This window comes from Micrasema longulum, unplaced genomic scaffold, assembly GCF_059751315.1.
Source record: "Micrasema longulum isolate JH-2025_06_02 unplaced genomic scaffold, ASM5975131v1 h1tg000926l, whole genome shotgun sequence".
NCBI classification, from domain to species: Eukaryota; Metazoa; Arthropoda; class Insecta; order Trichoptera; family Brachycentridae; genus Micrasema; species Micrasema longulum.
The window spans coordinates 119,864-141,110 of record NW_028278117.1 but is presented as its reverse complement, the minus strand read 5'-3'; the positions used below and the strand labels follow the sequence as shown (position 1 = coordinate 141,110).

General features: G+C 30.8%; 1 protein-coding gene across 1 annotated transcript in view; it reads right to left on the bottom strand.

Moving 5' to 3' along the window:
• The window catches only part of LOC148278146 (uncharacterized), a 190,510-nt gene that overhangs the window by 83,302 nt on the left and 85,961 nt on the right, over nucleotides 1-21,247 (bottom strand). Inside the window, exon 4 of the mRNA XM_088231832.1 lies at nucleotides 6,267-6,495. Within this exon, the coding sequence (XP_088087958.1) occupies nucleotides 6,267-6,495 (229 nt within the window). The remainder of the gene's footprint in view (nucleotides 1-6,266; nucleotides 6,496-21,247) is intronic.

The following is a 21,247-nucleotide window of genomic DNA, read 5'->3' as shown; positions in this document are numbered from 1 at the left end:
AAACACTAGCCACACTATAGCGTTGACCAAGTCACATAAACAAAACCGAGACCTCTTGCATGGTTGGCAAACGCCTAAACGCTAAAACCAAAAGTCTAATGTATTGTACCTAATTCGCCATTTGGATACGGATAATTCTAATGTTGACATTAATTTTTGTAAAACATTTTTCAGGGACAATTCAAAATCAAAATAATATTTGTTTTTTACCCATTAGGAAATCGAACATAAAACCATGTGGAGTTTTCACGAGACTACGTATTAACTAGTCAAAGCAATATGAATTCTGTTGAAATACAGAATTATTTTAAAGAAAGAAAGGACTTTTTAGAAATAGGATATTTTTATTTGTAAGGTAAAATAAAAGGCAGAATTTTGGATGGAAAATTTAAAAGAATAAGCCAACAGCGCATTGCTAGGAAGCATTTGTGGTGTAGTGATGTGAAATAGCTCGCCACAAGGGACAAAGATAGGTCCAATTCCCGTAACGCGACCATTTCAGAAACCGGATATCCGGTTCGCTTGAGTTCCTTACGTGTAATTTTGGTGCTTATCCTGAAAAATTCTAGATAACTGAATCCTTTTTTGGCACCCATCTAAATTTATATTTTCATCATCCTACGCATGTGAAAACCTGTAAGAATCTCATTTTAAAAATGTCTACCAATTCTTGCATAAGTGTACCTTAAAACACATTTTCGCACAAACATATTGAATTTATCCAAATCTTTGAAGACAAAGATTGGATATAACCGTAACCACAAAAGTCGTTATAAATATTGACGACTATTTAAGCAAAGACAGAGAAACTCAGTATAAACTTTAAGAAGTCTAAACTCATTTAGTACACAAAAATCCATATATTTAAGAGTTTGACTAATATGAATGTTCAAACATTCACAAAAGGGTCAATATTATACACTGTGTCAAGTCATTACATAAATTACCCCCGGTATTGAGCACGTTTTGTTATTTTACGTTTCAAATTATTTAAAAAAATAAAAATCCTTTAAACGAGAAAGTATGGACGTTTAAACATAGGCAGAATAGTAAATTATTTATTGTTTCAGCATTTACTTTGTGGAAAGACATTTTGAATTTATTTAAAACAAAACACTTTGTAAATTTACCACACAAGACCGAAACTAGTCGTGTATTTAATGTAATAAACTCTTGTGTGGTAAATTTACAAAGTGTTTTATTTTAAATTAATTCAGAATAGTAAATGTTACACAGTACGTAGATTGGCCACTTAAACGTGTTAATGACACGTCAAAAGCCCTGAAAATGTCCTGACTTCCATTTTCTTAAATATTTTCCCTCTCTGTTGTAATAAATAGAAATGTATCTGGTTAGATTCTTTCACTTAAAAGGCAAAAAAATACTTTTTGATTTTTAAATTTTTTATGCCAAATAGTTTGATTAACAATATCTTGAGCATATTTAATTGTTTTATTAGATTTATAAGAATTTGTTAGTTGTTGTTAAGGGAGCTCCTACAGCAGTTAAAGATGACAGAAGAAACTATGTTGATGTTCGATGCGTATTTATAACATCTTGAATATAATACATAACAGCGAGAATTAAATCAACCTGAATAATGTGACTAGGTGAAAACTGAACTGAAATGAACGCTAAACTGAACGGATCACTGAACTGAACTGATCTATGTTACCACCCTAGAGATTTTCGTAAAAAAATTTAAATGATATTCGTATTTTTCTTATTCGTATACTCGTATTTGAATTTAAAAATTGTACCGTGTTTAACGTACCAATCTGTGAATTTCACAAGTTTAATGAAAATAAAACAAAATAAAACAAATATAAACAATACAGCACAAAATAAGTTGAGTAAAATACCATGTCAGTGTAATAAAAATTAACATATAACAAGAGAGATAAAGATGTCGAGGCATCCATGGGGCTTACGATCTGTCATTGGCTGGTTTGAGTGGCTACTTTACTCACTGTGTAACATTCAAAATACTTCCTATATTTGGACATGTATATTCTTTCAATTCTTCCATCTGTTGATGTTTGTGAAGTTAAAGAGCTGATAATGAATTTTAACAGCTTCCAAGGGGGTTTAATCCGGTCCTTGTCAACAAAAATTTGGACAAACTCAAAACATTGTTGGTAGAAAAATTGACCAAACATAATAACAACCATTTTCAATCCTTTTTTTTCATAAATATATCATTTTTACAGGATAACTTTTTAAAAGTAAAAGATATAATAGAATGAACTCAAGAATAAAATAGGCTCTCAAATACAGAAGAAATCCTGTAAATGGTTCTTAAAATAGTCTTTATCAAAAAGTTTTTGTACTTTGTTTTTTACAGTTTGTACTTGCGTTGTGAACTCAGCGAGTGCAATGCAGAATTTCATTTACAACAGGGATAGAGAAAATTTAAGAGAAAGGAATATAAAAGAGTAGACATTTACAGGGCTTATGACCTGTCATTGACTGTGGCCACTTTATACACCATGTAACATCACCATTTCGACTGTGTTTAAACATTCATATTTCTTTAACTCTTCCATTTGTTCATTTTAGTGAGTTCAAATAGCTTAAACCTTTTTTGTTGTAAAGATATTCATCTGATCAAATTATTTTATACACAACGCAACGCCTGAAAACAATTGGAAAATGAGTAATCGTTTTTCAATGCAAATATAATTTGCGTTGAGTCACAATGATGATTTTCAATAGTTTATATACTGATTCAAACAAATTTGCCCATAATTATGGGACTTGTATCTTCAAAGAACCCAATTGGGTTCTTTGAAGATACAAGTTTTTGGGCAGCGTTCGAGAATCGCCCGTATGGTTGACTAGCTCCGATCAGAAAAGAAAGTGTCGACAGCGTTTTCTTGGATAGCTCAAATTTCTTGCGAAATAAAAAAAATTGGCTTGGTGTTGCAAGTGCCAACAACCGGTTTGACGAAGTGCCTACTCAAAATAATTTCAACACAGTAAAAAACAGCAATGAAAATAATACTGAAAGTATTTAAAAGCAATATTAAAAAGTTAAATGCATAAAAGAGGAAAAGGGTTACTCACTTATTAAAATTTTGCTTCAATAACATAATTGAATTATAAAAAAAGCATTAAATATCTGAAAAAAATCAACGAGAGTTTTGTTTAAAAGTTTTTCATTCTTTTGTTTATAAATACTACTTTCAAACTCGTGTGAAAATTATCTGTATTATTCAAAAAGCTGTTAAAATGTATTTTAACTAAAAGTAAAAAATATATTTTTATAGGTGTTCAGAAGAAATCGCCATTTGTCAATAAGCACGCCAATGCGCAAATATTTTTTTACGCACAGTTAATTGCTGTATTTTTTTAGTGAAAACCAAAATTTGTCTAGAACTACCCTGACATAAAGCTGCCACATTCATATAATAGTAATGGAAAAATAGTGTTAAATAATGTATTTTTTAAACTCATTTCTAAATATATTATTATAATATATCTCATAATGATAAATCGTAATCAGTTTTAAAATTAATTAAAGCAAGATGGCTACCCTGCTTAACCGGGGTGTTAGTAATCCAACGAATTAATTTAAATGGAAAGTTTGACAATAAATTATTCAGTAATAGGAATCAGATTATCAGCTTAATTCAAAATGGCGTCTGATTTCAACTGTTTAAAATATATTATTGTATGGCTTGTGACTCGTCAAATGACACTAATAATTGAAAATAATATCAGAGGTTCAAAATTAAAAGCTCCAATAAGTTGCTATGTTAATGTATATTCAAAAATAAAATTTAAGTGTTATTTTGACTGAGTTTTTGTTTATTTATAAAACTTATAAGACTTTTCTTCTATACATCACTCTTTTACTATAAATCTTTTATTCGTTCTTTACTATACATTACTTTTACTGAGTTTAACCATAAAAATAAATTATGTTTTCTTTAAACTATATAACTTTGTATTACACTTTAATTTCGTACATATTTTACTTTTTTTATCAGTTTTTTGATCACGCATTTGTGACATACGTGGTTTTATGATTTTAAGCAAAAAATAAATGAGAAAATAATTAAATCCAGTTCTACATATGATAAGCTTTTTTTCTGAAATTCACAATCTTTGTTTTTGCTAAGAAACTTTGGTTTTCATTGTCAATAAGAATCTGTCGGGATAATTTTTTAATTCATTAGAAGATTATCCCGATCTGAGATGGGTAAAAGTAATGATTTATTCTGAGTAGATCTGAGTTGTAGATTATAATGACGAAATGATACGCGATGAAGATTAGTTACATACATGATTTTTTTAAATTAAGACAATAATTTATTATAATGAGCTTTAGAGGTTAAACGATACGTATTTTCTAACGGCTGTCGTCGTGGAAAAAAGAGTAATATGTCTGTAATTCTTTGTTTTATACTGTTTTGACAGCGCCCTCTGTTGACTGATCTTACATTCCGTGCGGTGTTCATTTAAAAATGTTATAAAAGTAATAAAAAAATACAAGTTACACTACAATATAAAATCTTTTTTTTTTGTCGTGAAACTTCTCTTATTAAAAAGAGATGTTGGGGTGGCGGCTTTAATTGTGAGTGGTTATTATTTGACTAAATCATTGATCTGTGCTAATTTTTGCGGGGAAATAAAAAATAAATTTGCGCAATGATGGCAAGGATGGACAAGAAAGGTATGCAGCTAAACAAACTACAGCAGACAAAAATCCCAACTTTAGGAAGACAGGAATTAGAATCAGGGACCGTAATCTGGATGTTATCTCAAAGTCGTGGCTTCTGTGTAGTTTTTCCCTTTTTTGGTGTACACAACATATTCACTATGGTTATTTGGGAAATATAAAGATGAATGCAAAAGCGCAGCGGTCAGAAAACGTAAAGGTGTTCAGATGTGGGCAGATGATTAAAGGACGAGCAGATGCGGGCAGATAAAATTATGAACATGCGGTAGTTGACAAAAATTATCAAGAAGAAGAAATGTGATTATTGACGTTAGTTGCTATGGATATGGGAAATTGTTATCATAGTAACTGTAGTTACCCATGGCCATAGAGACAAGGAGAATAAACAAATATTGAAACTTAAGAGATCACAGAATGGGTAAAATAGGTAGACTTTCATCCAAAAACCACTCAATCCCACAAACCACTCGCGCAACAAGATGTATTGATTCGTATAAAGGTACTTATATTTTTTGTTTTAGGAATTAGACATTTTTAAAAAAGCATCAGTGTTGAATATGTCGTTAGTTTTTTTTAATTTTACCGTAATAATTAATTAAATTAAAAAAAACATGAATGACAGGTTGAAATTCATGTGTACTTAGTTTGATAAATTTGAAGTGATATTTTTTTGAAACTAAATTTTTTATATTGAATATTATGGTACAAGTCTGATTTTTAGAAAAAATCTGACAGAATTTTATTAAAGTTATGTCGTTTAGGTGCTTTCCTGAAATCTGAATAGTTTTGTTTACAGAAGATTACTTAATTTTGGGGAAATTTTATTTCATTAACTTATGTTAAAAGAAGGTATACAGCGAACTACGCGTCGTTGGCAAAAGTAGGATTCGGTCCCGCCAACTTTACGGCTGTTAGTGTTGCCCGCCACCGAACAATATAACCACTTACCGACATTTTTGTCTACCTATTTCGAGATTTACCTGTGTCTTACTACACTCACAGACAAATACTAATATGTACTTTCACTTTCACTTCAGTGTACATATTATTGATGAAAAAATACTTAAATTATTTGCAGGGTTCTAGGGTGATGCAATCACCATCATGTCCGTACAAGAACTACAAATAAGGCTATCAATATTTCCTAGTATGTTAGAACATGTGTGAGGTTACGGGTTAGGCAGGGGAAGGGGGTAGACGGTTGAAAATTACTCGTTTAGTAGATTTGCATTTTAGTATTTGCATATTTGCTTAGTGAGTGTCCTGATGAAGAGACGGGTACGTCTCGAAATCGGAAGACATAAAAATTCGGTAAGTGGTTAAATACTAATATATACTAACATAGGTTCAAATGTTTGACAACAAAGTGAATGCTTTAAACGTAAATAAAAAATATTTCATTAATTTATTGTATCGAACTTCCACAAAAAAATTCCATCAATTTAATTATTTTCATAGTTTAATCCAAAAATTTCTTGTCTTTTATTTTATCGTAATTTATCATATTTAAAAAAAAAATATTAAACATAAAACTCAATAAACGAAATATGGTTGACATTAAATAAAAATGCAAAAATCTTACTTGAAGTCTTTTAATTTGTTGTGAAGAAATTTCCTAATATTCCAGGGCAGGTCGTTGTGTCCGTCTATCAAGGGTGTTTCGTGCAGGAGGCGGGCGGCTATCTCTAGTCGCTCCGCCAGGGGAGCGCCAGCCGAGGCCCGCAGTGCTATGGGACCAGCGACTCCAGCCGCCCCCACTAACAGCACCAAAGCCAAAACGAGGGACCATTGCTTACTTCTGCTGTTGATTCCTGCAGCAAGAAAGCAGTTCAAAAATAATTATTTAATAAAATTGCAACATACACAAAATACCGTAGCTAGATTTTGTAGTAAAACGACAGGATTAATTAATTTCGTAATTATTTTTTTATCCGCACCCAGCGGTGTATTAAACATTGCATTGGTACTCCAACGGCAGCGTCTCTGGATCATTTTTACCACATGGAAGAATTATCATTTTCAAAAAATTCATATCTTTTGAAACATTTATAAATAAACTATTTTTAAAAAAAGGAAACTGTCTGATTTCCACAAAGTTTGGAATCAATACCTATTTTATTGTTCTTGAAAGGGAATAGACGATAAGTTCAAATACAATTCAAATTTCAATTCTCTATTTTATGTATCAGCAGCTTGTATGAACTATGTCCAGAACTATCCACTTATAAGTTCAGCTCTCGAGTATAATTTAAACTTTCCCCATATTGACCTCTTTGATTGAATAAATTACTTATTTAAATTGTTTACTAAGAATTGGATGTATTGTTGGTAATTGTGCTTGTATTTATTAAAAATACTATGATTTACATAATAAATAAATAATACTTCAAATGCGTATTTTATAATGTCTACAGTATAAATTAGTAAGAAATTGGCTTAGGCCGTACATATAATAAATAAATCCGCTCATCCAAACTCCAGTTATCCGGACTGTCAAAAATCCAGCTCGCTATCATGAAAAAAGAAACGACGAAGTCTTTAATTAAAAATTAATTGTGCAGTTAACTTTGCTGCAGATTTTTTAGTTAGTTTTTATTGTGTTTTCAAATCGCTATATTATTTCAAAAGCAATATAATCTGGCACTCATTGATTGTGAAAGAAGTTTAACTTTATTCCTCTTTAATTCTTAGTAGTTTCTCAATTTAAAATTATAAAATCATATTTTATATCTTATCCCGTATTATTTTTTTGACACTTTCGTAAAAATATGCATTATAACACATTATAACACCCACTCACCTTTACACTGACTCTCACCCTCACCCACACTAACACACCCTCCATCACAACTTATCTCTAAAACCTACTCAATTCTGTACAAAATGATTTCCGTTTTTCTTACAGTTTGCAGCCATCTTGAATTTCTAAGATTCTTCTCCGATTTCTTTGGAAATCGAAACCAAGGAGCGTATCGGTATGCTGAATATAAATTTAGAGTCAGAATCAGTCAGTTCAGCGGCCACCTTTAATTTTTGGAGTCCTCCAATTTCTTCGAAAATAGAAATCAGGAAGGAATACTGAACACAAATTTAGAGTATAATACAATTTGGTGGAGTTCTTGCCAATTTTGTTCAAAATTTAAATCTGAGAGTTGATTGGGTGCTGATCTACCTTAAGCTTTTTACAATTTTTTAAAAGGCTTTAGATAGGGTACCTGTTTTAAATAATTATATTAAGAATAACAATAAATATAATTCTTATTTTCCTATTCGTAAATAATAAGGACACATAAATAAAATTTCACGAACTATCTTATTTTCACCAACGAAAAATAATATGTCCTAATATAAACCTATTGATTTTTTCTTAGGCAAATTTAAGATAGTTTTAGATATTGTTAGTAATTGTGTTTTTTATTTTGGGATAGACTTATTTATTTTAAGATTTTTGTTGACTTATATTGAAAATAACTTTGGACCCACAGAAATTGTCAACGAATACGTATGTTAATTTTCTTATTTTGTTGATAAAAGGTGGATTGTATTTTTTTATTAAATGAAGCATTTGATAATATGCAGATAACATATTAAAAATGAAATGTTCATCTTCTTAAGCCACTCGATATTTTGAAGATGCGATTGAAAAACATCAATCAGAAAACTAGTTAGTTTTTGCATAAATTGTTTGCTTCCAGAATTATAATATTAAACGCTTGTATTTTTCGTTTGATGAAAATAAGAAATTGTTCGTTTGTATTGAAAACTATAAAAGAGAGGAAAGAAAGAACGACTTGTGCTTTGTATGAAATAAGTAAGAGCAAAATTTAGAACGGAAGGGGGCAGACGACTAAGACTGTCATGAGACTATCATTGGTAAATAGCGGTTTGTTTTTCTACAAATAATAAATAAATAATTAAAACCGTAAGTAAAAAAGATGTTTGCAGTAGTTGTTGATTGAATCAGAAAACACATAACAACGATTGAAAATGTAATGTTCATGGATTGTTTTTGCTATTTATTTATAAACTCAAACCTTAATCAAAGATTTCTTTATTATTTTCAAATATTTAAGAGACCACAATTCTTTATATTATGTTTGTGCATAATATTGTGAATCAAATATGGAAGAAAGTTATCATCCTCTTAAAATGGCAGTCTTACTTATAAATGAGGGGCCTATCACTTAAACTTTTTAATGCTAGCATTAAAATTTAGTTTTTATGGTAAAGAAATGAAATTGTACAATTATTATGTAAATAATACGAATTCAACATAAGCTTTAACTTAATTTCAACTATCAGTTTCAAAAGTAATAATTTTATGGTTTATAGATGAACTGCAGCGTTGTCTACTTCGGTCAAAACATTCCCCTGAAGAGTTTTTTTTTTTTAATTAAAATAATTTATTTGTGATTTTATACGTTTGAAAAATATTTGTCTTTGTGCGTCCAATAAAATAAAATTTAGCTTATGTAATTCCGCCTGTGTTTACTCCAAGCTTCCCACCATTGAGTTCCATATCTGGTCGGAGCACTGAAAGCGAATATAATTACATCAAATACCTTACTCGTTCAATCCGTTAAGGTGATATTAAGTAAGGCTGCCGTTGGTGTACTAATTCATTGTCCTATTTACCATAAGGTGTGGAAAGGAGAATGATGGTGATGATAAATAAATTTACTGTACAAAGCTTTTGAAGTAAAATGGTTATAAGTCCAGTAATGAAAAATCTAATTTGTCGATTCTGATATATTTCAATATTATAATAACAAAAATATATGTATAAGTTTATTCCGCTTTTTAAAATATTTTTTTTCCTATTAACCGGGTTTCGTCGTGACCGGAATCGTTAGACTGGTGTCTGTCACGACGAAAACTGGTCACTGGTAAAAATTATAGCTAAAAGTGGAATTTCACCATTTACGTATTTTTATTATTATAACTCAAACGCAGTTCCACCAAAAAATATCAGTAGAAAAACTCAATATATTAATAGAGGATTGAAATAAAGTCCAACATTGGTTGTGTAACTCTTAAACGAAAGGAGTCCAATGCCGAGTGGTCGTTTTCAATATTTATTAAAATAGAAGTAAACACGTGTTTAAACGTCTACGTTGTTTGAGAAGTAACTCTAAATACATTAAAACATTTTGATTTCTTGAAGTTGGGACCGAAAATGTTTATTTAAAGTTTTGTCGTCTTCGGTAGTTTGTGCAGTACACCGCAGGGAAGAAACGCGGAGTAAGTTGGTTAGATCCTGACATCTCGGCATCTCACATGCCACGAAAACACTTGAACAAGTAGAGTCATTTCACTCCAGTTATGTTCTGTTCCAGGGGAGTATCGCAATCATACCCTTAACGAGAAACTTTCTAACGGCGCGATTAGTGCGAGAAATGTATTGGGCATTCCAAGCACGTTGCAAGCATTGAAACGGGCTCCGCGCGAGAAAACTAACGACCCGTGTCAATTTTGTCAGCTATTTTAATCATTTTGGGAGCAAAATTACAATTTTAAGAAAGCCGTGAGATTTACAAATACGAATTGGGTTATCAAGAATTTTAGAACAGAAATTACCATTTGAAATTGGCATAATAACAAACGTGCTCTCAGAATTTTACGTATTTACTTTGTACGGGCCAACATCGTGTACGTTACATTATATTTGCTTCTTATATTCCACTACAAGATGTTTTTGAGTGAAAAATTAACTTGTTTTGATTTTATTTGAAGGGGCCATCTTTACTAAAAATGCAGCGAAAGTCGAAAAGTCGGAACAAATTAATCCTATAAGGAGATACCCAAAAATCATATTTTATGAGTCACTAGCAGTGACCGTCAATCTACACACCTATTTGTTCCCTAGCTATTTTTTTAAAAAAATATTAAAAGTTTACATACGGCATTTCTGCCATTTACATATATGTGGTTTAAACAGTGCTTAAAAATAAAAATATAATAAAACCAAATATGTTATATTAATACACTCGTACTATGGATATTATAAATTACTTGAAATACATACATACTTTAAAGTAATTATACAATAACAACATAAAATAATTAATTAAATTATATTTATTCTAACCAAATTTACTGAAATTGATTTGTTCTTTTTAATAAAAATATGTTGGTAACTTTATTTTTTAAGTTAGGCAGAGATAAACTAAATGTATTGAAATATGATGCATATTCATTCCCGGTATTCTGTAATCTAACAATAGGTGAGTTATATTGAGCTACCGTTCGAGAATTTCGACAGTAAAATATTGTTGATGTTTTGCTAAACCTAGGTGGTACATAGAATGAAATCAACTTTATCAGATCAGGGGTATCAAACATTGGTTTTATTATATTATTATTATATTTATTCGAACCCACCTCAAGTTTTCCCTCTGACTCCCTTTTTCCATAATGTGTGTTTTCTTTGCAGTCTTAATCTTGAAAATTGGTTTGCAGCAAAGTCCTGCATCTCATCCTCCATTGGTCTCTATTTTCTGTAGCCCTCTTCAGCTCGACATAAGAGGCGCAGTTAAAATCTTCGCACACTTGCTCTAAATATTCCTGTTGGGGGCGCCCTCTATAATTTGTCCCCTCAGCCATTCCCTCTATGATGTCGTGCAGGAGAAACCTCATGGCGCATAATGTGCCCGATCCATCGGGCTCGCCTCTCTGAGATGGTTTTGATTAGGTTTTACCTTCTTCGATTCTATTGAGAACCTCGTCATTAGTGATGTGGTCTCTCCAGCAAATTCCTAATATTTTTCTGTAGCACCACATCTCGAAGGCCTCTAGTCTTTTTTTATCTCTTTCGGTAAGGCACCATGTCTCACAACCGTACATCAATATGCTCCATACATACGTCTTGGCAAGTTGCTTGCGGAGTTTTAGTTTGATATTATTTGACTCAAATGTGTGTATATCTGACAAAACGCCGGACTGACAAGTAGTACCAAATAATTGACAGTAAACCCTAGATACGGTCCAATAATCATTTAAACAAAGATTTGTAACCATCTACACGACGGTCATGTGCCAATTTATTATATTATATAATTCAGTGGTGTCAGAGTCACTGGACCGCCAGCTTCCCCAACAAGATTCCATCTCCACATCTCAAGATAAATACAGTTATGACACCTTCCCTCTGATAACACAGTATACGTCATAATTTTCCATTCTTCTCTGCGACGGATTTTTACACACTTCGTCCATTTAACTTTTTTTTGTATCACAATACAGTAGACAGGAAATTCTAGTCGAACGTGCTTTGTATCATCCAAACAGTATATTTGTATTCTTCTTGATACGTGAGATAAACATTTTCTACTCCATGTTATGCAATAGGTAAGATCGAAGACTAAGATGTTTGTGAAAAAAAGCATACAAAATAAATCACTTTTAATGTAAAAAAATTGATAACAAACACACTTTCCTTTAGAGTTTAGAAAAATTTCTTCCAAACTCGTTAATTAATTTTTGATCAACACAGATCACAGATCGACCCAACCTCATTAATACAATGTAATTCATTAAAATTTTTAGAGATAAATTATTTATCGTTTCAGACTAATAAAAGAGGAAAAATGCTGAATTTCAGAAAAAAATTTTAATTTCAAAATACATCGAAACTCATTTACCCACTCTTCTTTCCCTGCTAACGATTTTAAAATACAATTCATTCAGTATAAAACGTATTATTTTCTTCCAACAAAAACCTGTTTCTTTCTTCGGGGGCGCATTATTTTAAATCAATCGTTTATTTCAAGGTTTAAGCGGAATCGTTGAATGATTGAAATTACTTTGTCCCTTAACTCCAGCATTTTATTTTCGTAAATTAGATAACCTTCGTAAAGGCCGAGATAAACGGGAAATGTTCCGGCATACGGAGCATTTGCGTAAGATTAAGGAACAACGCTTCCGACAAACATCCATCTAAAAGGATTATTCTAAAATATTGGCAACCAAATTCTACAGTTAACGGTTTCCTAGGTCTCCGAGATAGTAAAATCTTTTAATAGACTGACACATAATATTCCACCTACGTTTTTCTTTTTACGCCTTCCCCGAAAAGACATAAAAAACTGTTTTAAAATTCTTTCATCTAGTTTTTTTATGCGTTTCAGACTTTTTAGCATCTCATAAGGTATCTTAACTATAATCAAATGTATTATTTTATATCATATTTAAGTTTTACAGTTATTTATTATAATGGTAATCAAACATGGGTAACTTTAGGTGTTTTTAATGATTAGATGATTTTATTTATATTTTTCTGTCAACAATTCTATGAGCAGGTATATATGAATTTTCCTATTTCCCTAAGAATATTTTTGAAAATAGGCCTCCTTTGCTAAAAAAATATCGCATTGTTATCAATTTGAAATGTTACGAATCATAAATTTTCAACTGCTTTTTTATTCTAAATATTCAAAGCCTACAGTACCAATTTCCGTTTTTTGTCGATTTGGACAAAAGTGATATTTGGGTCAATTTTTTTATAATTCAAGAAAAGGGAATCTGATTTTGGTCTTATTCTGTACCACAACTTTGTTACTATTTTTTAAGTCTAATTGTCATTTAAAAATCGGTTCATTTTTTAAATTCGTCAAATGGATACCTTTTTGTTACCAAAACCCATTATTTGCATGATTACGTCCAAATTCAGTCTTATTTCATAAAAATGTTCTGTAATATAAATTTCCAGTTCCGAAATGCTGTATATGCATCGTCGCTAATAAAATTGTTAGTAACTTAATTAATATTGGCAAAATTCTTTTATTTGCGTGGTTGAGCATTTTATTAAAGAAAGGACTACAATATTATTTATGTGAAAGCGGAGACAAATTTGCACCCGCAGCGTTAAGTGATAATAGACTATTCTGTTCAATCAACTTCTAAAATTGGTAGAAATCGTCCGGCAAATACGGCTAAATGAATTAAAAATGTTAAGTAGTTGTTGTGATATGCATAAAAATCATTACCAAAAATACAAATCTGTGCTTGTAAGAAAAAATGATTTAAGTGAACTGCACCGGGTGTTCAAGATGAAACGAGATTCGTGACTGATTTAATAAAATCTGATCAAGTCTGAACATGGTTTTTTTTATCCTTCACTACACAACTCAAGGCCTATCAGCAGAAAAACTGGAAGCCAGACAACATTTTCGTTCCTTACCGGTACCAATAAGATATTGTTACAGATTAAATATAACAACCAGAATTATCTCCTTTAAAAAAAAAAGAAGCCAATTCTACAAAAAAGGGTTTTAAGTAAAATATTTCATATTATGTTAATTTTTTTTTAAGTATTACCGAAGTCATAATTTTACGTTTAAATAAAAAATTTAAAAAATGACACAAAAATGTATATGAATTAAAATGCTTTTATTTCTATTCAAAAACAAAAAAAATAAGATTTCGCTTCGGCCACTTTCATGTTCAATTATCTTCAAATTATAACAACAAATTTTAGTTCAATACTTAGTCTTTAAATGAGAATTCAGATACCTTAGTTTAGTCTTAATTTGAAATGGCGTAGTGGTTTTCTATATATAGATTATTGTTGCATTGTCCGTAATCTTGAACCCAAAATTTGCCCCAGTGATTTAAGTAAATCTTAGGGGAAAGTATTTATTTGTAACAAAATTTCCTTTATTCAACTAATAATCGAAGCTTATCAAAAAGTTTTGCTGTCGTAAAATAATTGGGTTTCGATTTTCATTTTTGTAAAATCTAACATCCATTAATGAAAAAAAAACAGTATTTACGCATTAATATTTTACAGTCCTGAAGCTAGCAATTGTTTTTACTAACTATTTTTTACTACCTGTTGTAAATCAATAATATACGCTGCAATTTGTAAACTAATTAATTGCCTTGTGCGCCATCAGTGAAAAGGGGTAAGAAAAAGGAAACACTTGAACTGCATTTGGTGAATTTGAATTTTCCTTTTATTTTAAGAGGGAATTTGTAAAATATCCACGTATTAGTGCTTCATAGCGAAAATCGATTTAAAGCAGTTCTATTGTGTTTCTACTCGAATTCATGAATAGTTTTCAATTTGCAATTACAGTTTTCCACTCTCCATTTACGTCGGTTCTGTTTCTAGTGCTTCTAAACCTTCGTTCAAAACTAAAACTTTAAGTATATAGATATAAATTATTAATTACTATTCCGTTAAAAATTGTCTCATTAAAAATATGCATATAATAAAATGTAAAAAAGTCAAACAAACTAGGATTGATTTAATATTTAATTATTGAAAACCGCGCAAGCTGAGTAGGATTTCAAGTGAAATAATATTGCGTGCAGTCTAATAATAATAATAGTCTTGCCATATTTATCTCTCATACAAACTTTTTGACAAAATTGGAAAATTAGCCCAGATAATATTATAATTATTTAATTTACCACTAAAATAACTTTTTTAAACAATATTTATTAATTTTAAGGGAACATTTAATGTCCTAAAGGCCCAAAAAGCTGAATTTCCTAGAATGTAATAGCCAGCGATAGCCGACTGTAGCCTGCTAGTTAGTTACATTTTTTTCGTTTTTGAACAGAATAATCAATTTAAGTTTTCAAATAGATCTTCTTTAACCAGGTCTTAATCATTACCACATATTTATTCCCTGTTTTTGTATCCATTTCAATAACTTTACTTATTATTTTCTAATACTTTACTTTCCAGACGTCCTAATTGACATTCGTTAGCCTGAACTGAATGGAATTATCAAGAAATGGAGCTACAAGCATACATTGATGTACTAAATACTCGTATAATACTAAATACTGTACTCGTATTTTAACTCATTTAAATAACATGACATTAAATTAACGTATTACAACAGATATGAAGAACATTTTAGAGAAGGTTATATAGAAGCATCTACAGGGCTTATGACCTATTGTTGGCTGGTTTAGGAGGTCACTTTCCACACTGTGTAACATTCACCATTCTGCCCATGTTACACAGTGTTTCTAGTGGCCACTTAAACCAGCTAATGACAGGTCATAAGCTCGGTGGATGCCTATATTTCTATATTACCTTCTCTAAAATGTTCTTTATCTCTGTTTTAATATGTAAATATTTACAGCTCCCCGGGGAGAAACATTTCGTTAAAAGGTCCTTCGGGCTAAAATGACTTAATTCAATTTTTGTTATAATTTTTTAATATAGATGTTGAATTCTATAATAAAGGTACTAGCCACGAAGATGTCTTTTATTTCTATACTAAATTACGAAGAACCTTCATCGCGAGTTGTTACTAACTTATTTGAATGTTTTAGGGGTTTTCGGTTTGTCATTAGACAACAAACGAGATGAATCTTTAAAAACAGAGAGTTAAACTTGAAGTGAATTATGATTATTATTCGGTTTTGAATTAAATTAATCGTTACTCGACAATTACCATAAAGTGTAATTAATTTGGTGTGTGGCGTAGCGCCCACAAAAGGCGGCTGCGGCTAGCGGCCGTGTGAACAGGAACAGGCGTGCGAAGTACAACAAACGACATAACCGAGAATTTGCGAAAAGCGACTCCGCTCGATTCAATAATGGCAGCGTTCGGACGGTTGATTAATGGCCACCAGCGGCTGTTGCCTTCCACAACCTCCACAATATCGATTTAGTTCCACAGTTTCCACTATTGATTGGGTTCCACTCCTTAGTGCTGCAGCAGAACCGGGACTGGACCAGGGGAAAGTTTTGACATGCCCCCACATTAACAACTTCGACACTTTGCTAACGCATTAATCAGAAGTTTAATTATTTTTTTCGTACGTTAATAAACAAACCAACCTTACTTATTGAAGACGATGATCAGTTTCCACATTATTATATTCAATCCAAAAACAAAGTTCAAAGATATTAATTTAAAATCTAAACAAAATAAGGACTTTTTCTTAACATACTCAAAACTTAACAAACATTATTTCATAAATACATATTTTACTGAACATGAGGCAAAACTTATATAAATGTTAAAATTGTAATTTTAAGAAAATTCAGTGGACATTTCTTAGACATTTTAACTGGAGATGCAGGAATACCGACCTCAATTTTATTTCTTCCTGCAAAAAGCACCACTTGCTTAGTTTAAAAGATCGCCGTCTGCTAATAGACATGGGGGTGCTTCATGACATACTTAGTGGACGCCTTCATAGTCCGGTTCTTATGTCGGAGTTATCATTAAATGTATCTGGCTACCGCACCCGTCACACGACGATCTCTCTATTTCATGTGCCAGTAGTCCGTACGAACTATGTCTAGAACTCTTCACTCATACGTTTAGCTAATAAATATAATTTAAACTTTCCCCTCATTGATCCGTTTGATTGTCACAAATTAACATTACAAAAATTTTTTCTTATACTTAGTTTAAAATAAAATGAAATCTTATTTTATCTCTGATTCTTAATATTTTTTATATTTTTGACACTTGTGCCAAAATATTTACACACATGTCCACCCTCATTTCATAATAACACTCACTTACCTTTCCTTTCACACACTTACACTTACACAAACACACTAGCATGTATTGTACGAGTATTTAATGTATTTCTGTGGTTATCTGTCATTGGTTTTATTCTCTGTATATTTTATTTGTTGTTTTTTTTTACATTTATTACTGTTGATATCCTTAATAAATAAAATAAAATTTTAAAAAAGAGTTTAAACAATTAACACATTAATATGCATAACGTTTATCGCTATTATTCACAAATTAGTAGGCCAATCATAAAAGTTTGTTTGACCACAAAGTTAATGCTTCAAACATGAATAATATACGAGTAGAATGAAATTATAAACTCAGTTAGCTTTTTGTTGGCTCTGATAGCAAAGTTTCTGTTGTTTTGGCGACGGAATTATGAACTTTTCCTGTGTTGGGTGGGAACATAAAATATTTTTTTACTTAATGCATCCAAATTTAAATATGGCTGAGCCAAATACTCAGCAAGCTAGGGATGAAATAGTCATTCAAAAATAAGTTCGTTGCAGACCCGCAGTGTTTTTTTATAGTATTTATATATTTCTCAATATTTATAAAAATTATATAAACGCTTATATTTCTTGTTCCGAAAATGCCCCCACTATGCCCCACTTTTGCCGCGCGCATTCGTGATGTCGCCGCGTAATGTTGCAAGGTGGGAAACAATATAATCATAACACAAATGTAAGGTTAAAAAAAAGCAATCTGTTAATTTCTCTAAAATTTTATTGAGCACGCGGAAACATTGATTGACATAACAGAGTAAATAAGTAAAGGGTCATTTAATAATAGTAATTGAATTTATGAACTTTTAACTTAAAATATAAAACAAAATTTATTTTATATGGAACGGATATTTTTATATCATGTTAAATCATATTTGATATTTTAAAGATCATCATCATCATCATGATATGTCGTTCAAATGTTCCCCACGGTGTTTTTTAATCTGAGGTCTAATTTTCATTAGTTCTTGCATTAGATGAGCAAAGTAGGATAAAAAAATGTAGTACCCTAGTAACACTTACGAAATTTCCATTTTGTTTCTTTGACAATCTGACAGATTGAAAACAAAAAATTATTTTGACAGAAAATTATTCAATTTTTAAGTAGTGCATTTGCAACTTAAACATTTGTTTGCTAATTACAAATGAGATGTGATACCATCCTGTTTTTTTTTAATCCTAGCAGTATTTCTACACTTTGAAAGGAAACAACACGGCATACTTGAATTCAAATCAGGAGTTGCGTACTGAGCGACGTCTACAAAGAAACTAATGGGTCAAAACGTAAACCTACTCATTTATGAGTAGTTTAGTCGCCTTCTGTTTAATGCTCGTATGTGGTTTCTGGACTTTTCTTAATTCTTTGTGTATCTTTTTTATAATTTCTCCGTACGTGTGATTTCATTGAACTCATTCCAAAAGGCTTAACTGATTCACGTGCGGTTTTCAGCGAAACGTAGATCTTTGCGCTGTGCGTGTTCATAAATATTAAAATCTTCAATCTTATTTGTAAAAAATAAGTAAGGAGGAAAAATGTTTTATTCATCGATCTGCCAGGGTTGTATTCGAGGAGAATGCATTTACAAAAAATGGAAAGATGTTGTTTTTTGTGTTTTAAAAAGTTTTTTTTTTAATGTTTACAAACTTTATTTGTTTTTTGTAGATTTCAATCAGATTCTTCCCTCCATTCCTTCTTATTTCTACTCCTTAATTTATTTTTACTGGATTTTTGGTAATACTATCAAATTCAATGCATTAAAAAAAATCGTGTTCCTACATAAGTACACCCCTCTGTTGGTGAGAAGACCGGAGATTGATGTTTGCAAAAAGAATGCCATATTTGATAAAAAATATTAATTTTATATTTTTGAATTCAACCATAAACAAGTACCTAGGTACCTAATAATCAAAGAAAAGTCTTTGCAAGCTAATAGCAAGCAAGCCAACGTTCAGGCAGAGCAACATCTGTCGGGTCCGCTAGTTTACTAGAAATTGCTATTTTTTCTGTGGTTCTATGTGATATAACAACTCTCATTTATGAAATCAACTCAAACAATGTAACTTTGTGATATATTATATTGTGCAGCTATACTTTTCATTTATTTATCACATACCTTTTATAAAAGTATATAAAAAATAGCACAATAAATTCAGTCAGTATTAGGTATTTTAATTACGATTGGAATTTCAACTGACCGACTTGTTCTAGAAATAAATAATGCCAAAAACGGCATCGTCAAGCGCCACATGTATTGCGAGTCATGTGTCAAAAGTATCATCTCAAAGAAAAATAGCCCTTAAGAAATAATGTTTGAAATACTGTTTTCCTAATCAAAGAATGTGTATAATCTGCTAGTTTAATCTAAGAGAAAAAATCCGCCACTGGGTTTAAGATATTTAGAATATGGTACACTTATTTGTATGAAGAAGTAAGCTGGAGTAATCGGCTAGTTTCTTGGCTCATTGCTAGTGCTGTGCGCGCTTTATTTATATTTCTAGAAATATACAAATAGTGGCAATGATTTATAAGAAATAGTAATTATTTGTTTGTTTTTATGTAAATAAAGTTACACTAACACATAATTATGGATAGCCGAATATAATCGTAAGCTGCGCATAATCGCTTCTATACATGGTTCGCCCCAGCTATGTATTACATTTTATTGTAAATAATCATATTCCTATAAGTATGGAGAAAAAAAGAACATTCTTTCAGTGTTAGATTTTTTAGATATGTCTTGGTAAAACTCCATAGTTGCTAATTATTTTTATGCAAATATCAATTAAATTCATTAGTTATGTTTTCTGAGCGCTTTCGCTTAAGATATGAAGATTGAAGATGCCTTTTTAGGTGAAAGCGCTCGTTTACAAGTATAACAAAATAATACATTTTATTATGGGAATTTCATTGCTATTTTCGTCAAAATCATTATATTACATTAACAGATTTACGAGTATAACATACTAAGGCAAAACATTGTAAATATGTCATTTTCAACAATCATCATCATAATGCGCACATCAGAACCCAATGGTGCATAGGACGCTGAAAATGTTCATTAAATGCACATTATTCTAATCGTCTCTAGGCGTATTAAGCATCCATACGCGGTAAGTCCAGTCCAGGAACAGTAAAATGTTGTCGTGTAAAATCACTGAAATCTGGGACCTCAAGTCATGTCAAAAGTAAAAATAATCAGCGGGCATCAAAAGATTTGTGAATACAGATAACGTTTTTTGCTTATAAATATCGTGAGAGCTAGTTTTCGTCATTCATTGCCCATTTTAAAAAATATCCTTCAGAGTCACGTTGACAAAATAAAGCAATTTATATATGCACCAATTTGCACAGTTAACTAACGGAAAAAGAAATTTTGAAAGCAACGGAAAACATTTATCTTTTGTCTACTCTAACGAACCAAAAGGTTAGATTCTTAATTGAGACAGATGAATGCAACAAAGCGGAAGCTCAGAAAACCTTTTGTAAAGGAAAATAATTTTCAATGCAGTTCTTTTTATTTATCACTTTATTTCACTGTCGTCTTCATTAAACTATAACTCCCTTAACATTATAAATAGTGCCTTTTATTTATTTTTTATTTTGCTGTTACTTATATTTAGGTAAAATAATAATAAAGTTTTCTTTTCTAACTGTTTTGGAATTTCTTGTGTTCATTTTTTAAATCAGGGTTCATTTATTTTTTTAAAGCAATTTTTTCAGAACCAGACACCGAAACAAAAATATACCAGTTAAAAAATAAATAAATAAGGAAACATACTGTAAGAGCGTGAAATCAATTGAAAATATATAAAACGAGTTATTTGTTTTTTAGTTTTAGTAAGTACCAATGCTGATTTTTTTTTAATCTACAGAAATAGATCTAGTAGTATATGTAAATGTATAAATTAATATATTTGATACTAGTTACCAATAAGAAAAGTATAAAGAAAAAGTAAATGATAGAATAGTTTAAGACAAATCAGACGTAATTGAAATTAATTTCAACAATGTTTGAGTATGTCCAAATGCTTGCAGACTGGCTGAATTTCCTCCCTAGGGA